General features: G+C 40.9%; 1 protein-coding gene across 3 annotated transcripts in view; it reads left to right on the top strand.

The window, feature by feature from the left end:
- NBR1 (NBR1 autophagy cargo receptor) overlaps positions 1–21,748 on the top strand; it is a 1,427,595-nt gene that overhangs the window by 1,259,471 nt on the left and 146,376 nt on the right. For all 3 annotated transcript variants that reach the window (XM_044054653.1, XM_044054654.1, XM_044054652.1), the window contains one exon: positions 10,165–10,267. In XM_044054653.1, the coding sequence (XP_043910588.1) occupies positions 10,165–10,267 (103 nt within the window). The remainder of the gene's footprint in view (positions 1–10,164; positions 10,268–21,748) is intronic.

Below are 21,748 nucleotides of genomic sequence, written 5' to 3'. Positions count from 1 at the left end.
TATTGGCTATTGCAATACTGATTTATTCAAACAGCTACTGTTATAGTAAGTTAGGTTACACAACTGTACTTTTTTCCCTTGCTAATGGAATCAGTTGGGATACGTGGAACAGTTCCTGGTTTAAGGGAAGATGGAATAATTTAGAACTTGTCGGTCTTCTCTATGTAAAAATCCAGCTATCAACCGCTCAGTGTTACTCCAGCTACTCCTACATTGTGTTCCAGTACTATGTGCCCTGGGCTAGGACTGCTATGGTCAGTGGTTCAGGAAGGAGAAGCATGGTGCAACCTGGTAGTGGTCAGATTCATGTGTCCTAACTGAGCAGAGTTGCTTCATGGCATACATATCACTGTAAGTATATAAGCTGCTGCCTCTAGTGTATGCAGCATTCATCAGCTGCGTACTTTGATTACAGTACTACCATAAGCAGGTTATTTCTAAACTGCAAGCAGAAACCTTACCCTTTTCCCCAGAATGGGAGAGCCAACAGTTGTCACTTCTTCCCATCCTTTCCTGTCTGGTTCTGTTACTGCCAAAGCCAATAATCAGATTTGGGACATTTAGGTTGTAGTCCAGGCTTCTTTCCTTTTTATGCCATGAAGTTGGGAACAGGTTAAGACATTTAAATGGGTAAGTGAGGCTTTTTACCCGAGGAAGGGGGATTGGCTGTTGTATAGAGGAGTGTTCAGGAGAATAGTTGGGGAAAGGAGTAGGAGGGTAGGAAAGAGGATGTGGAGAGGGAAGAGAGCTTGCATGGGGAGGAGTATAGAAAAGAATGATAGAGCAAATACATAAACATTTGGGGAAAGAAAAAAGTGATAATTTTTTTTTTATTTTGGTTAATTGAGGGAAGGGGCAGGTCAAGGAACGTAATTTGTGGTAGTGTGGTGTGAAACAGAATGAGGCTTAAGAAACAGGGAAGGCCTTAAAAGTCTCAGTGCCAGTGAAGAGCCACCACATGAGATTAGTATGTAGTTGTTTTAGGACACCAAAAAAGACAGAGTCAAGTCCTTGTGGGGATCCAGAATTTTGAAGGTGTGGCGTGAGAGAGAGAGATAATATCCACATGTGGTACAATTACAAAGTGATGTCAAAGAGTAGTACAGTATGAAAGCCATATGGAATGTTTTATATAGTAAAAAGAATAAGGAAGAGGTGGTTATTATGTTTGTTATAAGTGAATGAAATGCAGAAAAGTAGGATAGAAGAAGAGAGAAATTTTAATGTCAGGTTGGCTTAAAAGGAAAAATTACTAAGCTGTGGAAGTCAGGTAACTAGTTTTCAGTAAAGAAAATAGTACAATCAGTACAACATATGGTAGGAAGCAAGACTAGTAGAAACTAGATTGAAAGGTTGAAATAAAGGAGGATGCAGTTTGGAAAGGAAAATGGCAAAGACTAGGAAGGGACAGATGACACCAGTAAGCAATAGGAGTGGGTGTTATAATTTGAGGGAAGGACGTGTAGGAGCAGAAGGGAGCAGGGAGCAGACTTTGTAATTTAACATACAGTTAGTGAATGGTGTGGGAGGTATAATACATGAAATAATGGAAAATTAAAAGTCTAGCATACAGTTTTTCATATGTAAGATGAGTATGTATATAATGTACGAGTTGAACAAATACACAATGACAGTATGTGCAGATGATTTTTCTAGGTAGTTTAAATAATGACAGGCTGATTTGTAGGTTTGGCTTAGTGTTTGATGGGTTTGATTTCTAACAAAAAGGATGCAGAGGAAAAAATTGTCAGGACACTGTATTAAAATTGTTGTGTAATGCTCCTTCTCATTGATATGTCATTGTTATATTTTTCGTATGGTGTGCCTTCATTTGCAAGCCGAATCAAATATCTTGGTGTATAAAATGTACCACAGGCAAAGCCAACGTTAGTTGAACTGGCAGCTTAGGCAAAGAGCTCCATGGCACCCCCATACTGTCCACTGTACCCCATGCACATCTACTAGTGCTCCCACCATCCTAGCCTACCCACATCATTCAGATTACTTTTCTCTTCCTTTACTCACAGTTTGTGGTACTCTTCATTTTTTCCTGCGTTCATTTATTCACTCACTCACTCATTGAACACATCCTAACTAGGCAAGCTTGCACTCTGCTAATGCAGGAAATAACTGCATTAAACCAGGGGTCTGGGGACTGCTGAACCCCCCCCAGTAGGCATGGAGGTTCCAGATGTTCTGAGCTGCATTTTATTTATTTTTTTTAACAGCCTGAAGAAAATGCTTGATTTAGGACATAAATTCAGTCTTAGTTTTCAAATTTTCCCTGTATCCTACCACGGCTGCTCTCTAGTAATTGTGAAGGAAACAATTAAATTAAGCTGGAGGACCAGTGGTCCTCTACTCTATATATATATATATATATATATATATATATATATATATATATATATATATATAATCTCCTCTACATTTCAGAACTTTTTTCCCAACCTTTTGATAAAGTGTTAGCTTGAGCAAAAATTGAGTAAGGACAAAAAGTTGGTCTTCTTTTTTTCTTTATTTCAGGAAGAAATAAGTTGTATCCAAGGCTTATGCTTTCAATAAACTGAGAAGTCAAATGATAATGTGGATAAGTCTGTAATAGTAATGTCTCCTTACTGTTTTCAAAAAAAAAAATCACATTCCGTGTATCCGGCCCTGGTAAATGGCCACAGTCCTGTATTTCAAGTTGCTGCTATCATACATATGTAGATAATGCCTTTTCACCCCTACCACCAAAGACGATCGCCATCTGTGTGACTCTGTCAGATTAGGTTAAACCTGAAAAAGAATGTAGAATAAACTGCATGCCTCGTTTTACTCCCTCCCCAAAAGGTAGCCACCTGCATATGCATCTGATGTTTCATTGTGAGGAAAGTGAAAAATATAATCATCACCTCTGAACAGTGCAGCTTTTGAAGTAGGTGGGGTTCATAGCAGAGACTAGCATTAAGTTTGTCAAAATACACTTAAACAGCTTTGGGATGTGGGGACCACCTGGTAACAGAAGTTCTGAAGGTTAGGATGTTCTGTTATGTATTTTATGACCTGTCTTTTGAAAGATTACTGTTTAAACTTGGCAAATGACAATAGGGTCTGTTACTTTCATCAACCCTCACTCCCTCCAAGAACTTCTTTGCACACTTCAGATGTCTGATTGTGATGAGGCTATGTAATATAATTTACCTGTGCTCCACACAAGCAGTTGCCACATATTAAAGTATTCCAAGTTACTTCACACAAATCTCATTAGCCATTCAAAACCTTATTAGTGAGTAAGCAACAGTAGGCAGGTAGACATTTTCCACCTTAGAGAGTCCCACCATTTATTGCTACTTTGTGCATATCTTAGATGTCCATTTATGCAATCCATCTTATTTTACACCAATACACCCTAGTATTTCAAAACCATATAGTAATTGTTTAAATTGATCAAACAGCAGGAGTGTTGGTTGGTTTCAACAGACAACCTCCAACCCCACCCAGCAGTTCTAGCTACCGCCACATGCACTTCAGATGTTGTTCCATGCAGCCACACAGTGAAGTATTCCAACTTGCTTCACACAAATTACACAAATCTTGGAAATGTACACTAGTCCTGCAAAGCCAGATGGTCACTTTTAAATTGAGAAAACAACAGGGAAACTTTCTACTGAGGGCTTCCACCCCCACCCAGCTGTTACCACTTCTTTGTGTACTTCACATGCATGAGTGTAATAAAAATAATGGCCTTATATTGTATTTCAGCTTTGTTCCATAGAAACATAAACCACATCTTAAAATATTTGAGTTGATTCCCAAAAAAAAAAATCACAGTAGTCATTCAGTGTGAGAATAGTGACCCAAGAGCAGCTGTTAACCATTCCTCCATAGACAGGCCAGCATTTTTATGATACTCTAATTTACTGAGTTAATAGAACCATAAGCATAAACCTGCATTTTTTTAAGAATATGAAGCATGGAACATGAAGTGCAATATTTGGTATTTTTAAGTTTTTATTAGATTTTAAATAAATTGATCATGACAGTAATTGCATTTAGAAATATGTGAGCATAAAAGAAGAACAATATGAACAAAAACAAACAACAACTGTTTACAAGAGTGTCTACTAACAATGAAAATTCTCAAAAAAATTCCTATACATTACAATTGATATGAGTATAGCTATTTTTGTTTATCAAGCATTTCCTTGAAATGTGTCCTTGTATTATAGCAGTAGGTGATTCTAGTAGATCTTGATTTAATGTTGATAATTTCCAGATGACATACTTTGATTGCAATATTTGTGAATTATAAGTGTTTGATATTTTTGACTTACTGTAATTCTCAGTGATTTATCCAAAATTAGAAAAAAAAATATGAGGGGCCAGACAGGTGTATGAGATGTAATCAGTGGCATCTGAAAACTAGACGTAGCCAGACACCCAGTCCAAAATATCTGGTCTACCTGCCAGTAACAGTATTAAAAATGTACATCAAGTTATCACAAGCAGCAATGCTTTCTGTTTGTTGTACAGATATTCTCTACAGTTTCAAATTTGTTGACTTCATGCTCATTCCTGAGGCCAACATACTACATGCTCAAGTCTAAAAAATATCCTCCCTAGTGTACTGCAACTGCTGTATCTTCAAATAGGGGTGCTGTATGCTGTGAAAGTATTTTTTTCTTTATCTATCTATGTATGTATTTATTTAAGTAAAAAAATGCTAACTAAATAAGTAAAGGAAAAGTGTCCATACCAAAACAGTGCCCTAGGTTTGTTAAAAAAATCCTCTGTATTCAACATGGATTACTGTAACGGTCAAGAGAAAATTAACAAATAATCCAGGATTTATTCATGTTTCTATGAATGCTAGTTTATTTATAAGATGTTACTTAAGCATTCTATGTTTCAGGGTGTTGTCATAATAGGATTTTGGTTGCTGTGTACTTCCGTTCATGAAAGAAAGCTTGTGCTTATTGTTTGCAAGGATAAAATAAATTGAAAGCAAACAAATAAGTAGTGGAATGTGGGTTTTGTGCAGTTTACCCATAAGAGCTGGATTTAAGACTACAAGAGTGAAGTGTTAAGTGATGTAACACAATCACAAGCATGTAAACACTAATGCAGTAATCACTACCAGGTCTTTTGGTCTTGCCGGTTTATCCACATCAATTGAAGTTTACTCGTGAGTGCCAAGCCTGAGTGGCTAAACAGTAATAGGAATAAGTAAACCAGCCTAACCAAAGGACCTATCTGAAATTGCTGTTTTTATACACTGTACTTCTTAAAAAATGTCTCTCTTTCAAAACTGAATCCATGTTATGCAGTGGTGCTGAAAAGGCTTAAGTGGAGATATACGGCCAGAGTATTGTCAGTTAAAATTTACTCATATTGGAATGTGCTTTGTGCCAATAATACCAATGCCATGACGATGTTTGGATGGAATTGCTTCATTTTAAGTGGTAGAACTGAATAGAGAGATAGATGTGTCCAGACTAGAAGGTATTTGTTTGAAAATTACTTTTTTTGAAACTTGACACTATATAATGATGGCAGATTTGTGTTTAGTTTTATCTCAGCTGAACAGGTTGTTATACTGTGGTAATATGTTAACCATTCAGATTTCCCTTTTGCAGTACTGTTTTTCAGAAACAGCATACATTAAGCAGCCTCGTTGATTATTGGGTTTATACACTGGCCCAACATTAAATATATTTTAATGAGTTCTAATGGCTTTTGCGTACTGTCAAAATAGTCCTTGCATTTTTAACATGTATATTTTTAAAGCTAATATTCTGATTCAGTTTTAAATTGCAAAATGATGTGTCAGTGTCACTTTTGAATTGGTTAATATTTGTTTGATTTTTAAAAATGTCTTTTCTGTGTTGTCTGTAGAATAACTTTGCTTTATCCACAGGTAACTGAAAATAGTACAAACAGTGATCTTGTCTTATCTTTCTTTTTGATTTGGGCAGTGCTGCAGCCTACATATTTTTTAACAAACTTTTAATCAGTGGGAAGGGATACAATGTTTTTGGGACTGTTCAATCACTCCTACAATAGTAATTTTAAAAGCCGTTACCGTCTTCTGGAGTGTATTATTGTATTTTTAAATAGTTGTCTTTTTATATCCACTTTAGCATTGCGAAGAGATTTAGGCTTTTCGCAGTTTCTGAGTACCTTCTTAAGTCTCTGCTCCATTTGAGTTTCAGGGGCCTTTTACGTGGAGATAAAGTCAGAGTGAGGCAGAGTGAAGAGTTGATTTAAAAACTGTTACTCCCACTCTTTTCTACAGAGCCCTCTGGCAGGAGTGGGAAGCATCATTTACAGCCAAAAGTGTCTACATATCATTGTCAAGTTTTTCATCATAATAGGATTTATCAAGCTCTTTAGTGATCTACTTACCTTGGTTAGCTTATCCACTGAATGATGTGTTAAAATCAAAATGTCACTTCCTGTCTCTCACAGAAGCATAGCAAGATTGAGGTGAAAGGGGAGCAAACTGTTAGGTGGTGCAGTTGCAAAGTGGAGTTCCTGCATTCTTTTTTGTGTATCCCCATTTCTGTATATTGGAAGGCGATGGGCAGTATACCAGGAACCAGTACTAGGTGCTAGATGAGTCAGCTGTGGCTGTGGTCCCTCCTTTCTTGGTGATATTCAGTTCAGCATTACATTTATCTTAAAAAAATTATTCATAAATTGTTACAAGGCTAAAGACCCGGGGAGCCTTTCTAAGCCTAGCCAAGTTTTTTCCAAAAGAATACTGATGTCCTGTATCAGAATAGGACATTGAGAGCAGGTGTTTATAAGCTACCTCTGTCCATAAGAGACATGGGTGCCAGTAAATTTCCTATTCCCCATCCACTGATCTAGGTTGGGCTTAAACTGAGTAATAGACAAATTCAGCTTCACATGAATGAGAAGCCTGCTCCATAGGAGAGGCAGTCTTTGGGGCACATATCTGTCTCTCTAGCATGTTTTGTTTAAGTCACAGACAAAATTCAGGTCTGTAGACATTATATTTCTGAATCTTTTTGACTTATGAATATGTAGGAGATTCATAAGTGTGGGGTTTGTGGATGCCTTGTAAGCCAGGAGTAGATCCCCCTTTGTAATCTATAGGAAACTGTGTAGAGGGAAAGGGCTTTAAGGTTCTCTGCAGGGTTCCTGTCAGAAGGGTAAATGCTCTTCTATTGAACCTTAAACTGCGAAACCTGAAAATGTTGAAGGCACAGAGCAGTGATTTTTTTTTTTCCCAGGGGAAGAAAATCTCTGGGCCGTCCTCTGGACTTTGCTGTTTTCTTCACTATGGTGCAATCTCGGAGTTGGTATATTTAAGTTGGGGAGGTGTGGGGAGCACAGCCCCCCACATTGGGGGGCGAAGGCCCCCACTTTATTATGCCTGTTGACTTTTTTTTTTAGATCCGTTCCTTCAATGTTTTCAGGTTTCGCAGTTTTAAGTTCGATAGAAGAGCATTCGCTATTTTAAGAGTTTGATCTTCTGATATAGACCTGCTCTGAATAAGGCAGGTTTGTTGAACCTTGATTTTTTTTTTTTTTTGTCAAGAACCTCTGAAATCATTTAAGTTGCCGCATATGCCTGGTTAGGTACATACCAAATGGAGCATTGTACTCTGATTGGTCTGATAAGGGCTGAGTACAATGGGATAATGACCTGTTTGGAACTAGATGCCATGCCCTTACTTATAAGATGCACAGCTTAAAAGGATTTCCTCACCACTGTGGCCACGTGGTGTTCAAAGGTAAAGCTGCTGTCTACGGGAGTACCCATATCCCTGACCATTGAGTTGACTCTTAGGGGTATGTTATCAACATAGTAATTGGTCAGGAGGGTTGACTTCCTAAAGGGTACAATTATGCATTTCTTAGCACTGAGTTTAATGGCTTTGGCACCATTTATTTGTCAGAGGTAGACCGTCTTGAAGAATGCAAGTGTCTGCAAGGGAGTTGATGATAACCCCAGCTTGCAGTCATCTATAAACTTAGTCAGTCATAAACCTTCAGCATTTGCTTTAATTTCATAGAAGTAGATTCCAAAAAAGATTGGGCTCCATATGGAGCCCTGGGGGAACTCCTCTAGCGACTGACATCTTGGTGGAGGTGGCCTCACATATTTTGACCTCCTGGTTCCTATTAGTGAGCCAGTTGGCTATCCATCGGGTGGTGAAAGTGTTTATGCCTAAATTAGTGAGCTTGTCTGTAATGTCTGAGTGGGGTATTGGATCAGAAGCCTAGGCCAAGTTGAGATAAGCTGTGTGCACAGTCTTAACTTCATCCAGTGCTTTGGGGGACCCTCTCAAAAAAGTCCAGCAAATTTAACAGGCATGACCTTCCTTTAAGAAAATCACACTATGATGGATCCAGCATTTGTAGGTTACATATGCCCTCATGTATCATGTCCATGATGGTTCTTTCCATGGCCTTACATATGGGGCTGGTAAGACATATTCCCCTGTAGTTACCTATATCAGTGGTTGGGTCTCCTTTGTGCAGGGGGATGAAATTAGCCATCTTCCATTCCATGGACACAAAACCTGGCTGAAGGCTCCACTTGAAAAGTGATTCAAGTGGACCATAGAGGTCATGTTTCATGTTATTTATTAAACATCCTGGGATGTTATTGGGGCCCATCGACACAGTGTTTTTGTTCTTGGAAAGTGCATTGATGATCTGTTCCCTAGTAATGGTTGGGGGGGGGTTGTGGTATGTGGCATTTCCTTTGGACTCTGGGTGGGGGAGTTGTGGGACAAATATGAGCTGAGCCTGTTAGCCAAAAGATCAGCAGATAGGCTTTGGCTCAGTGTGGGTGATGCCATTTACAATAAGTTCTGTGCATTATTGCATATTTCCCCTGAGGTTATAGAAATAGCTGTAGAAAGCTTTGTGGTTGTCCTTTGACTGAGAAGCTGTTTTTTTCTTCTAATTTAGGCTTTGAATTTATTAATTAACCGTCTTAGCTGCCTGTTTAGATTGATCAGGAGACTTTTAGTATGTATGGCTTTGTTCCTCCTACACTTGGCCAAGATTTTTTTCTTTTGTTGTATAACCAATTGACATTGTGATTCCACCATGGTGGCTTGTCTTTTGAGTTTGTCTTATTCTTAATATGAGTGGGCACACAGCTCTGTTTATACAGCTGTCAGTATGGCTGTACAGAGATTTTGTAAATAGCTCGGCATATGCTATGGTGTTTACTGGGGTTGGGTGTGCTTGGATTTTAGCCAAGGTGTTGCTTAGTAGAGAGCAATTAGCCTTGGAAATAGTTTCTAAAGGTTTTTAGTTTTGCTGGATCCCCAGATTTATTTCAAGTAATACTGCCTTATTGTCATATGTGACGAATGAAGACATTGCATTGGGTGACAAACATTTGCCTGTCAGAAGCTGGGAAGACAAAAGTATTCTTGAAACTAGAAAACTGGTAAAACTGAACATCAAGAAAAATTTCTTGACTTTTCTTTCAGTGATTGGTTCTTTATGGCAGTTCCACATTCACCTTCCTTATGCTGCTATTCCTTGACATGTCCCCACTTGCTGTTCTGTTACAACGCCCTCAAGTTGTGACTTGTAAGGTGTTGCAGCGTCTCCCCAAATAAGGGAGAGGTGATTCCTAAGAGCAGTATTTCAGCAGGTTTTATCATAAAACGGCAATAGGCAGTATTGTACTTGTATTAGAATAGGCAGATATTACTGCAGATATTTGTTTTCCTAAGCAGTAGAGGTAGCATAGCAACTGATTGAAATGGACTTCTCCAACTGCTGATTTCCTCAGCAGATTCACTTGTCACTTTCCTAAGGTGATGGTACACTGAGGCGAAGTTTCTTTCTGTCTCTGTCTCCCTCACTCTCTCAAGATAGGTAGGCCATAAGAGTTGATTATTTTAAGTTGCAGGTTGCAGAGGACACAGCGTACTGCATGTGGGTTGTTTTGATTTTTTTTTTTGTTTGTTTTAGTAACTTCCATTTCACACATGTAAGTTCATTTAAAATATTATTTACTGTCTTTGCATAAATGTGGCATGGTTCAAGAAGTTGGAAAGAGAATGCAATGTGGTGGATTGTGACCATGTTTTTAGATATATATTTATGTGTAAAGGTGCGTTATAATTTTAAGTAACACATTTGAAAAATGTGTAATCGAGATATGTTCTTTCTCCTTAGGTCCCATGGTGGTATAGCTGGAGAGTTAGTGAAAGGTGCTCTGTCTGTGGCTACATCTGCCTACAAAGCACTATTTACAGGGCAACAGCACTCTGAGTCACAGGTAAGGCCACACAAGTGATTGCTACAGACTTTACAGTAACCTCTTAAAGGACAGATGTAGCCTCTTTACAACTTTTCCTCATCACAGAGTATATTTTCATTCTTGCAACCTGATCCGTCCATTATCTCATACAATTAAAGGGTGACGTGGCTGTTTTTCCCTTTGTTTCATTTCTGTGCAAGCCAGCTTCCTGTGTGTATACACATTGTTGAAATTTCATGAAACTTTGTAGTACTTCCTTTAGGAATTTGGTTGCCATAGTCTTACATTATGTTATTGATCATCTTTGAAACCTTTGACAGAGGTTGTCTTGACACCAAGGTATTTGTAGCGCCTTTGCTTTGCCTTCCACTAGAACTGTAAACCTGTTGAGGCTGTGGAGATTCAAGTTGCATCATTATGCAGTGTGGCTAGACTGACAAGGGTATGTGACACCTTTGGCAAACATATGAACTTAAATGGGGAGGTGTCATGGTAGCTCTAAAGTCTTAGTTTTTTCCAAAAAGCAATTTCAGTTAGCAATATTGGTTGCAGAAAGAGAAGATGCTAATTACAGTGTGTTTAGTACATGGCAGAGCTCACGATCCAGGCTAAATAACCATAAAATAGTGGCAACACTTTATTCAAAGATTCTGAAAGTAAGCAGTAATTCAGTATACTACCACTCTAAAGAAATGGGGGAAAAAAAGAAACCACATGAAGGACAGAAGAGTTCAGAAAAGTAATTTTCTGCAGAGATAGGATACTTTATGGAAAGGTGAAAAATTTGACAAAAATAAAATTCCATCAGTATGGATGCCCTCATCAGGCCATTTAGGGATAAAATTAAAAAATATATATCTATATAAATACATAGATATACATACACACACACAAACTGCTAACAGGACTTTGGAGCCATTAGTATTTTATAGAACATCAAGATAAACTATGATGTGAAGTTGTTCTGTCTCGCCGTTCATTCTTCCAGATGGGTTCGGAGCCGATCCTCTGCTCCGAGTCAGCCTACTACAAAGCTTGAGGTCTTCAGACAGCTCGAGGCCAAGTCTCTATCCCATGATGCACCTAGTTACCTCAGATCTAGTTTGCCGCTGCAATAGATCAGAGGTTCCTGGCATAGCTCGGGCCAGTACAAATTTATTTTCTAAAATTTATCTGAATAACTTTATTTCTCTACTTTTAGAGTTAGCTTGTAGCTTTTATAGGTTGTAGTGTGTATTACTTTTCCCTTTGATGTGCCGTTTCTTAATTAGATATAGCTCTCTCTGGCCTTCGTTTTTTTCTAGAGGCCTGTTGTATTTAGTGTAGTTTAAATAGTAGTTGTGTGCTTTTGAACAGTGACAGTTTGTCACAGTATTTTGGTATTTAGAGTGCTTTAGATAAGTGGTTAGTGTGTGTGTGTGTGTGTGTGTGTGTGTGTGTGTGTGTGTGTGTGTGTGTGTGTGTGTGTGTGTGTGTGTTTAATAGTGGCACTTTGTCATAGCATATTTAGCCCATAGTTTTTTTTTTCAGGGCTTATTTAAAATAGTTTTTGGGTGTGTCTTGTTATACTACAGTGCCTTTTTCTTGAGATTGTATAGTTCATTATGGCTGACCAGGATAGGGATAAACATCCTATGTCAGGGTTTAAAAAATGTCCAAAATGTGGACAGAAAATGTCTGTTACAGATAGCCATGTAAACTGTGTATATTGTTTGGGAGCCTTGCACCTTCAGGAAAGCTGCTCCATTTGTCATTCCTACTCTTCCAGGGTTCTTCAGGAGAGAAAGAGAAAGTTAGTAATAGAGGACTTCTCAAACCATCATTTCGGGAAGCTTTGAGCGACCATGATGGGTCTAGTAAATCCTCAAAATCTTCTAAGGCTTCTACTTCTTCGGTAGTAAAAAAAAATCAAGAAAACCATCAAAGTCGGCTTCACAGCCTTCGGAGCAGAGCGTCTTGTCCTTTGGGAGCTGGTCCCCAGTCCTGGAACTGGTATCAGAGGTACCTAAATTGCCAGTCCTTCAATCAGTGCCTCTATCCATCCATTCATCTCAGTCCTCAATCAGCCTTTCCAATTTGGATGTGGATCGTGTGGTGCAGAAGTTGCTACAGGCACCGTTATTTGCAAAATTTTTATTGACTCCGACCCAAGCTGTTTAGGAACCGAAGACTGTATTGCCATCAACTTCTTTGTCTCCTCTTAGCCATGCTGGAGTGGGAGGAGTCAGACTTGATGATTGTTGAGCCTTCGCCTGTTCCAGTATCATCGCTTCCATTTACTTGGACGTCCTCGGCACCGATTGAGGAGTCTAGGAGCAGACACTCTCCGGTTGGGTCCTAGGAGGATAGTCAGACTGACTTGTCAGTTTCATCTTTGCCAGTCAGGGCTTTGGCTCGGATGAGCTCGGCTCCTACCACTGGTTCTGAGCCCACTGTTCCAGTGCCGAGGGGATCGATGGTTTCCATGGATCCAGTGGTCCCTTCTCATCTGAGTAGAGGTGCCTTTAAAGCCATGAGGAGAGTTATGTCTCTTAAGACATCTACGACTTCAGTTCCAGCTACCTCCTCCCCAAAAGCACCTGTGTCCGCTTCTGCTTCACAGATCCTTTCTAAGCGTAGAGACTCAGGGAGCCCTATTGGGTGGCCCCTGCTCTTCCGAGACCTCACCAGAAGTTCCCACTGATGAGGTACCCAGGAAGAGAATCTGTAAGAGGAAGCACTTAAACTCCCCACAGGACTCTCTCACATCTGATACCGACTTTGATGAATCAGAAGGGTCCGCACGATCCCCCTCTGAGGATATCTCATTTGCTGAGATATTAGAAATCTTTAGGAAGAGGGGTGACTGGCAGTCCACCAACCCTACTGAAGGTGAGTCGGTTCTCCTGAAGGCTTTCAGGTCTCAACCTCTTGGGTGTCTCTGCCCATCGATGTCTCACAAAGGGCGTGGGAGTCTCCGGACAACATGGAGCCTGTCCCCAGGAGGCCTAATAAATTTATTTCTGCCCCCCAGGAAAAGTCTTTTCTTACCAAGGGAGTTCCAGTTGATGCCATGGTGGTGGTGGCAGCCACCAAAAAGAAGATGTCAGAAACATCTTCCTCTATCCATCCTCCTAACAGAGATTCTAGGATCATGGATAGATATGGGAAGCACACGTACAGTTCAGCGACTTTTGCCTTGCATTCACTGAACTGTCTCACTCATTTTGAGACTGCAAAGAAATCTCCTAAAAGAGCTTGGAGATGCTCTGCAGGGTACAGTAACTGCAGGAGCTTCAGACAAAGTTGCCTTCCAGCTTTGCTACCCTTAATTCCATAGTGAACTCATCCATGCATCTCATTTCATATACAGCTGATGGAATGAGTAGGGCAGGGGGTACAGGAATTGCTCTTGGGAGACATTCCTGGATGCGCTTGTGTTCCTTCACAGAGCCCTTTAAGTCATCCTTTATCAACACTCCTTTTGATGGCTCGTCCCTCTTCGGTCCCAAAGTTAAGGAAACTTTGACCAGGTGTGAGCAGGAAGGAAAGACTCTGCTGTCAGAGCCCGTTTTTCCACCCTTACCCGACCCTAACCCAAGGGTCAAAAGGGAGTGGTTCCGAAAAGCCCAAGGAGCCTTTCAGGACATGTGTGAACCCCTCTCCAGGGGTGGAGGAGGGGGCAATAATGGAATATGCTGCCCTCGCGGCAGAGGGGGGCCGCAAAACTAGGGCGACCGAGACCAGTTCTTTGGGAAGCCCTACCAGTGCTCCTGAAAGGAGGCCCGACTGTCCTGCAGGCAGTTGGGGGTCACTTATCTTTGTTTCCAGACACCTGGCTCAAAATAACAAACTGCTGGGAACAGTTTCGAGCCTCAGCAGACTAAGCGGATCTGTCGAAAGAGAAGTTCCAGATGGTGTTTCGAGCCCAGCCCTTTGGTCTCACTACAGCCCCCAGAGTGTTCACCAAATGTATGACAGTGGTCATGGCTCACCTGAGGCTTTTAGGATTCCAGCTGATTCCGTACTTAGACGATTGGCTCCTCACCACCACCATCAGGCATCAGCTCTTACAAGCCAGGGACACCACTCTTTCTCTCTGCAGTCATCTGGGCATTACAATAAATTCAGAAAAATCTGCCTTGTCGCCATCGCAACATATTGTTTTTATCAGAGCAGAATTGGACACCACAGACTTCCAGCAGAAAGAGTCTTACTACTCCATCAGCAGGTTCACAATATCATATCCAAAGACAAGGCTCTAGCATCAGAAGTGCTAAAATTGTTAGGCATGATAGCAGCCACAATATTAGTGATACCGTTGGGTCGCATGCACATGCGGATTCTTCAGTGACTGTTATTCACTCAATGGTCTTACCAAGAGCTCCCAATGTCTCATCTCATAATGATCACAAACACATGCAAAAAGGATCTTCAGTGGTGGTTGACCTCTCTTCATGTAACGATAGGTCGTCCTTTTGTCCTACCCCCACCAGCAGCCACAGTGACCACGGACGCTTCCCTGATATGGTGGGGGGGGGGCATTTTCAGGGAAGAACAGCTCAAGGCACATGGACTGAACAGGAGACGCATCTGCATATCAATGTCCTTGAGATGAGAGCAGTACTTTTAACGTTGCAGTACTTCCAGGACTCTCTTCCTCTGGGAACTATTGCGATTCAGACGGACAACATGTCAGTGGTCTGCTACCTGAACAAGCAAGGAGGAACCAGGTCCTACCCTCTTTGTCATATGGCCATAAGAGTATGGCAATGGGCTACATCCACCCAGTGCTTTTTGTTAGCAATGCACATCCCGGGGAAATCCAACGTGATAGCAGACAAACTGAGCAGGGCAATTTTGTTGCCTTATGAGTGGTCCCTCAAGAAAGAGAGAGTGGAGAGAATTTTCCACAGGTGGGCACAGCCTTGCTGTGACCTTTTTGCCAACCACATGAATACAAAATGCAGAAGCTACTTTGCCCTGATTCCCCCTCCGGGAGAAACCCCAAGGGACGCACTCATACACAATTGGCCTCCGGGTCTCCTCTATGCATTCCCACCAATTCCGTTGATAGCCAAAGTATTGCAGAAAGCAAATTCCCTGGGAAGGACCATCATTCTAATAGCCCCTCATTGGCCTCGTCAGATTTGGTTCCCCTTCTTTCAAATTAATCAGTTGGAAGAACCTTGGATTCCGGACCCCGTTCCAGATCTTCTGACGCATTCATCGAGGGCTTTTCATCCCTCTCTTCAGTCCCTGAAATTGACAGCTTGGCTTCTCCAATTCCCAACATAGCCAGGTTCCTTAACTTCTCAAATGAAATGCAGCAGATACTGATACCTTCTCATAAGTCCTCTACTAGGAAACTATATCTTTGCAAATGGAGAAGATTTTTTATATGGGCCTCTAAAAATAACACTGATCCCCATCAAGCCCCCTATTGTCTCCATGTTAGAGTTTTTGACTGTGCTTTTCAATAAAAGAGCTGCAGCAGCAGCAGTTCGGGTTCAACTTATTGCTATCTCTAACTTTCACCTTGGCTTTGAAGGATTAAACATAATGTCACACAAACTATCCAAAGCCTTTCTCAAACGGACTTTTCACCTCAGACCACCTGTGAAATCCCCTTATACTCCTTGGAATCTAAATTGTATGCTTTCACGCATTATTCTCCCACCTTTCGAACCACCTTCCTCATGTGATTTGAAATATTTGTCATGGAAGGCTATCTTTTTAGTGGCCATCACTTCTGCCCTTGTCCATAATACCTCCTTATTTGATTTTCCATGCTGACAGTGTGTCCCTGCGAACAAATCCTTCATTTTTACCCAAAGTTTGTACTGAATCTAACCTTAACCAGATGTCATAGATTTGCCAGTGTTCTTTCCTAAACACATCAACAATCTAGAGTATATACTGCATAAACTTGATGTTCATAGACAGCTCTGATTTTACTTGGCTAGAACAAAAGAGTTCAGAAAATTAGAACACCTTTTTGTTTCCTTTTCAAATTCCAGAAAAGGTATGCCAGTGTCAAAAGCAACACTGTCTAAATGGTTATCTGATTGTATCACATTTGTTTATTCAGCTGCTAATATGTCCTTACAGCACAAAATTAAGGCTCATTCTACCAGAGTAGTGTCCACATCATCTGCCTTTTCTGCTAGGCTCCCTATAGACATTTGTGCATACCTTTATCACTCATTACAAAGTTGACAAGGCCTCCAGGGACAGGGTTTACTGTCCTAAAAAACATACTCCCCATAACATTCCATGTGAGTTGTTCATCTTACCTTCATTCTTACTTCCCACCCTCCTACCCCCTCCAGGGTTTTTCGAGGACCGAGGTACTAGATTTTTCCTGGTTGCTCAATCTTTCTATGGTTCTCTCCTAGAGTGATAGAATGACCCATGGTATTATTATACGCATCAAACAAGATCTGAAGTAACTCTAGGTGCATCATGGGATAGGGACTTGGCCTTGAGCTGTCTGAAGACCTCGTGCTTTGTAGTAGGCTGACTCAGAGCGGAGGATAAAATGTCTTTTTCCTTGAATTTCTTGAAAAAAATATTGGAACCCTTGTAGCTGTTAAGAAGTTCATGCTTCAACTTTTGTAACAATGCAACATAGAAGTTTTTGTTATGGTTATCCTAAATTGATCACATAACAGCTATGTTTTTATCTTAAACTCAGTAAGTATGAACTGTTGCACTTTGTCAGTTTCAAATAGATTGTGTGTCTGAAATTTAAGTTTGTGAATCTCTTAAAGGCTTTGATATTTGCTGTTGTACTCTGCAGGGTAATACCCAGTTAAATAATGTAAGGGGCATGTATATGTATGCAAATCAAGGAACGGGCTGTGTTTTTAATGTCAGTTTGACTTTGTCATTTTTTGCTGTAAAAGTTCAGATTAGGACATAGTTATCTTATTTTCTACAGAGGTGTGGATTCTTTAAAAACTAATTCTTCATTTATGCATAAAGTCTTAGCAGAATTTACCTTGATGCAAACCATCTATCCCCGTTTTGTTTCTATAACCTAAAAATAAGGGCGAAAGGATGCTATATCTATCTATCTATATATATATATATATATATATATATATATATATATATTTATTTTTTTTTCCAGATTGTCTAGGCCTCTGTAAAAGTACATCTCTTAGCTCTTTCTTCATGCCTACCTATTAACCCCACCACTGCTGAGATCCGTATCCCCTCATGAAGCAATTCTTGAAGGGCATATTCTGTCTCAGAGTTCACAGGACAACATTTGCCCATCTTGGGTCCTTAGATTTGTGTTATGAGTACTGGCCTTACCACCTTTTGAATCAGTTGCTTCTGCACCTCTGAAATTTATTACCTGGTAAGCAGCCTTTTTGATGGTGTTTGCCTTTCCTGGGAGGATTTCTGAAATACAAGCCATCGTGTAAAGAATCTTTATTGCAGTTCCATAAAAAGCATGGTGATCCTGTGCACTAACTCCTCCCTTTTAGCCAAAGGTTTCAGAAATCAGTGTGCTTGTACTTTCCTCACGTGCTTTAGATTGTAGAAAAGTGAAACATTATATAACATTATATTTTCATTGTAACGTACATACTATGGTCTGGCAACCCGAACCAGCATGTGAATTTTAAATTATTCAGGCTTTATACTACTGGGTAGATAAACTTGACAGTAGTAATAATTTATTTAGTACTGTTTGTAGTCAGAATCTTTGGAACTTATTTTCTGAATCCAGATTTTTATGGTATTATGTCTATGAATCACATTTTGATGAATAATAATTTGTTTCATTGCCATATGTTTGGCAAGAATACAGGTTCATTGTAAAAGCCAGTAGCTTTACAACTGCCATACAGTTTATGATAGTTGCCTGCAGTGAAAATTATTATGTAGGTTAGGCTGATTTTTAAATTTGTAACTGGATACAATTTCAGAGACTTGAAAATGGTGACTCATAAGACAACCTCCTAAAACCAGTGGTCTGATATAGAGAAACGATTTAGTGAAGTATGTAGCTACGTGTAAGGAACTGAATTTTGAAACCTACATAAAAATAGTAAATGCTTCAAAAGTTACAGCCATTTATTTTATTTTCCCCCTCAAAAAAAGTTGGAGACTACTACTTGTAACTGGTGTAACTTTTTATGGAAAACTTTGCGGTGGCCATTTTGATGCAGTTCTTATGTGGTACTTCTGTCAACAAAACATTTTCATCAAAACCAATAACATACTAGTGGATGAAGTTGAAATCGTATGTAAAGGGCAGACTGGTACCTTGTGCATATTTATGAAAATCTGATATTTATCATTAGATCACCATTATGGTAGCCTAAGCGATACAGGATGTATCCTGACAAGGACTGGATTTTCAGTGAGCTTCCAAAGCTTTAAGGCACATTTAGCTTGCCTTATGACTGCTAGAGCTCTAGGGCAAGCAGGTGTAAGAGTGGCACCAAAACATCATCATTTTCTTGCCGTGGAAGCAACTAACAAATATTGCTTACAGTTCAAATTTTATCAGTCCAGTCGTTGGCTAGTTATCTGAGAATGGGCAGATACGTACATCATTGGAGACAACCTTCCATTTTTGTAAAAAAAATATATTTCTACTGTCAGAATTTACGACTAGGAGAAAGGGATAACATTTGTGTGTTCGACAGATGCCATGTAGGGATTACCACACATCTTGTCTCTTCTGCCCTGGGAAAGATCACAACACTCAGGCTTTTCTAATATAGGTTCATAGGTGTTTACTAGGCTAACGACCACAAGGGTCTTTTTAAGCCTAACCATGCATCCCAAATCTCTGACAAGTTCCGACACCCTTGATAAGTGTAAGTAGGTGCTTGGGAGATGAAACATTTACAAGCTAGGGCCTGGGAGATGAATCATTTACAGGTTCCTTTGTGTCCATTAGAGACATAGGTGCCAAATCAGGGATGGATTTCCTGTTCCCATCCATTTGTCCAGGTTGCACTTGAATTGGGTTAGGGAAGAACTCTGCTTCACATGGATGGGGAGCCTTTTATAGAGACAGAGTAATCTCTGGTATACATACCTGTCTCTCCAGCAGGTCCTATTTATATCACAGGCAAGGTTTAAGTCTTTAGAACATGCAATTCTGGTGCTGTTTGTTTTGTGGATATGCAGGAGGTCCATCAGAGTGGGGACTGACAATTTCTTGTATGTCAGGCGTAGATCTCCCCTGAAAAGCCTGTAGTAGGCAATACAGGGATAGGGCTTTGAGGTGGTCTGCATACAACATTTTACTTAAGCTCTGTATTCTTTTAGTGAGGAACCTCTGTGGACGTTCCAGTTGGATATGCCTGGTTAGGTACATACTAAAGGGGACATTGTACTCAATGATGGCTCTGATGAATGCTGAATACAGTGAAGCAATGACTTCCTTGGACTTAGATGCCATACCTTTGTTTATAAGCTGCCCATCATAGAAGGATTTCCTCACTGCTGTAGACACATGATGGTCAAAGGCTAGATTACTATCCGTTTGTCCCAAAGTCCCTGACTACTGGGTCAGTTCTAAGGGGTGTGTTGTCAGTATGATAGTTACCAGGGATGGATGACTTCCTGAAGGATACTATTATACATTTCTTGGCATTTAGTTTTAGTCCATGGCTCTGACACCAGTTGTTTGTTTGTGTCAGGCCCTCATGGAGAACATTTGCGTCAGTGTGGGATTCAATGACAGCTACTAATTTGCAATCATTTGCAGATTTAGTCAGCCAGAGTCCACTGACATTGGTCTTGACTTCAGAGAAGTAAATGTTAAAAAGGAGCGGCCCAAAGACTGACCCCCGAGAGACTCTACTTGGCCTCTTTGTAGAGGTGGACTCCCGAATTCTAAATTCCTAGGTCCTGTATGTGAGCCAGTTGGCTATCCACCAGGTGACATATGAGTTTGTACCTAACCTTTTGAGTTTGTCAACAATCCCCGAGTGGGGTATTGTGTCAAATGCTTTAGTCAGGTCAAGGTAGGCAGTGTGAACATTTTGCCCTCATCCATTGCTTTGTTGACCTTCTCAAAAAAGTCCACCAGGTTGAGTAGGCATGATCTGCCCTTGACAAAACCAAACTGGGTTGGGTCCAGTGTCTGCAGGTTTACTATATCACTTTTGATCATTTCCATGATAATTCTTTCCTTGGCTTTACATATAAGACTAGTGAGACTTATGGGTCTGTAGATGGCCCGCCTTTGGGCAGAGGGATGACTGTTGCTGTTCTCCATTCATAAGTCATGAAGCCTGTTTGGAGGCTATAGTTAAGTAGCAATTCCAGAGGCCCTGATGGGTTATGATCTGAAGTAGTTTACTTCATTTGATCTTCAACCTGTGGGTCTTTGGATTCATATCAGATTCGACACGGACGATTTTTCTAGCTACGGCTCCAAGCTCCATGCTCCTCCCCTTACCAATAATGCCCCTGTCTCCCTTCAGATCTCATTTGCCGCTTGAGAGGAAGCAGTGTGGTCCGAGCTCCTTGCAATTTACAGCTTAAAAAACTCACATTTTTGATACCTTTCTAGCTATCCTTCTTGTTTCTAACCTTTTTTGTACCGTCACGAGTTTATCGTAGTTGTGTTTTGGTAGGCTTTTCTATCTTCCTCCCCTCTTTTCTTTCTCGTGATAGTGTGTGTATGTGTGTGTTTGTGTGTTGCTTGAACAGGCTAAGGCATGGTGGATGCCCCAAAACCTGGGTTCAGGAGATGCACAGTGTGTGACCATAAGCTTTCCCTGGTGGATGGCCACACTCTGTTTGTGGTTTGTTTGGGGGTGGCTCACCTCCAGTCCCCGTGTCCTGTTTGTGTTGGGTTTAATCCCAGAGCTCTTAAGAACAGGTGGGACAAACTTATTGTGAAGGGCCTGTTGCCCTCCACTGCTAGGATGGACGTCCCACCTTCTCCTGCCAAGAAAGCAGCGACTGCTGCTTCATCTTCCCCTTCCTCAGCCTCTGGGACTCCCCCTCCCAACAAGAGGACCAGGGAAGGGGGTAAGGTCAAGAAGGACCGGCCTCACAAGCGCTCCCCTGACTGCTCGTCGGAGGCTGCCCCCTCCCGCCGAAGACTAAGCCTGTTTCACCTTGGCTCAGGTCTCGAAGGTTCTCCCCTGAGCCCGAGGTTATCGTTAGTTAGTCTCCCCCTAGGCCCTCTCCTCACCAACACTCCATGCCCAATTTTGTGGTGTCCTCCCGCTCCACCCAGAGCCTTTCGGAAGTGGAGATGGACAAGATGATGCAGAGATTTATCTGCACTCAAATCCAAGTGGGGGTCTTGCCAGGGCCTTCTTCCTCCAGAGTGGGCACCTTCCAACCAGTTTTCAAACCTATTACTCCTTCTCTGATCCCACTCATGGTATCGGAGCCATTGTATCTGGGGATGGTCAGAGTAGAATGGCCTTCGCCGATAGTACCCTGTACCTTGATGCTGCCCAGTGCCCTGAGTGTGTCGGATCCAAGCTCTCGGAGCCGCAGCCTGGGGGTCAGATTCGAAGGGGT

The sequence above is a fragment of the Protopterus annectens genome, chromosome 13.part0 (genome assembly GCF_019279795.1).
Source record: "Protopterus annectens isolate FY-2018-M chromosome 13.part0, PAN1.0, whole genome shotgun sequence".
NCBI classification, from domain to species: Eukaryota; Metazoa; Chordata; order Ceratodontiformes; family Protopteridae; genus Protopterus; species Protopterus annectens.
This window is presented reverse-complemented; position numbering and strand designations above follow the sequence as displayed.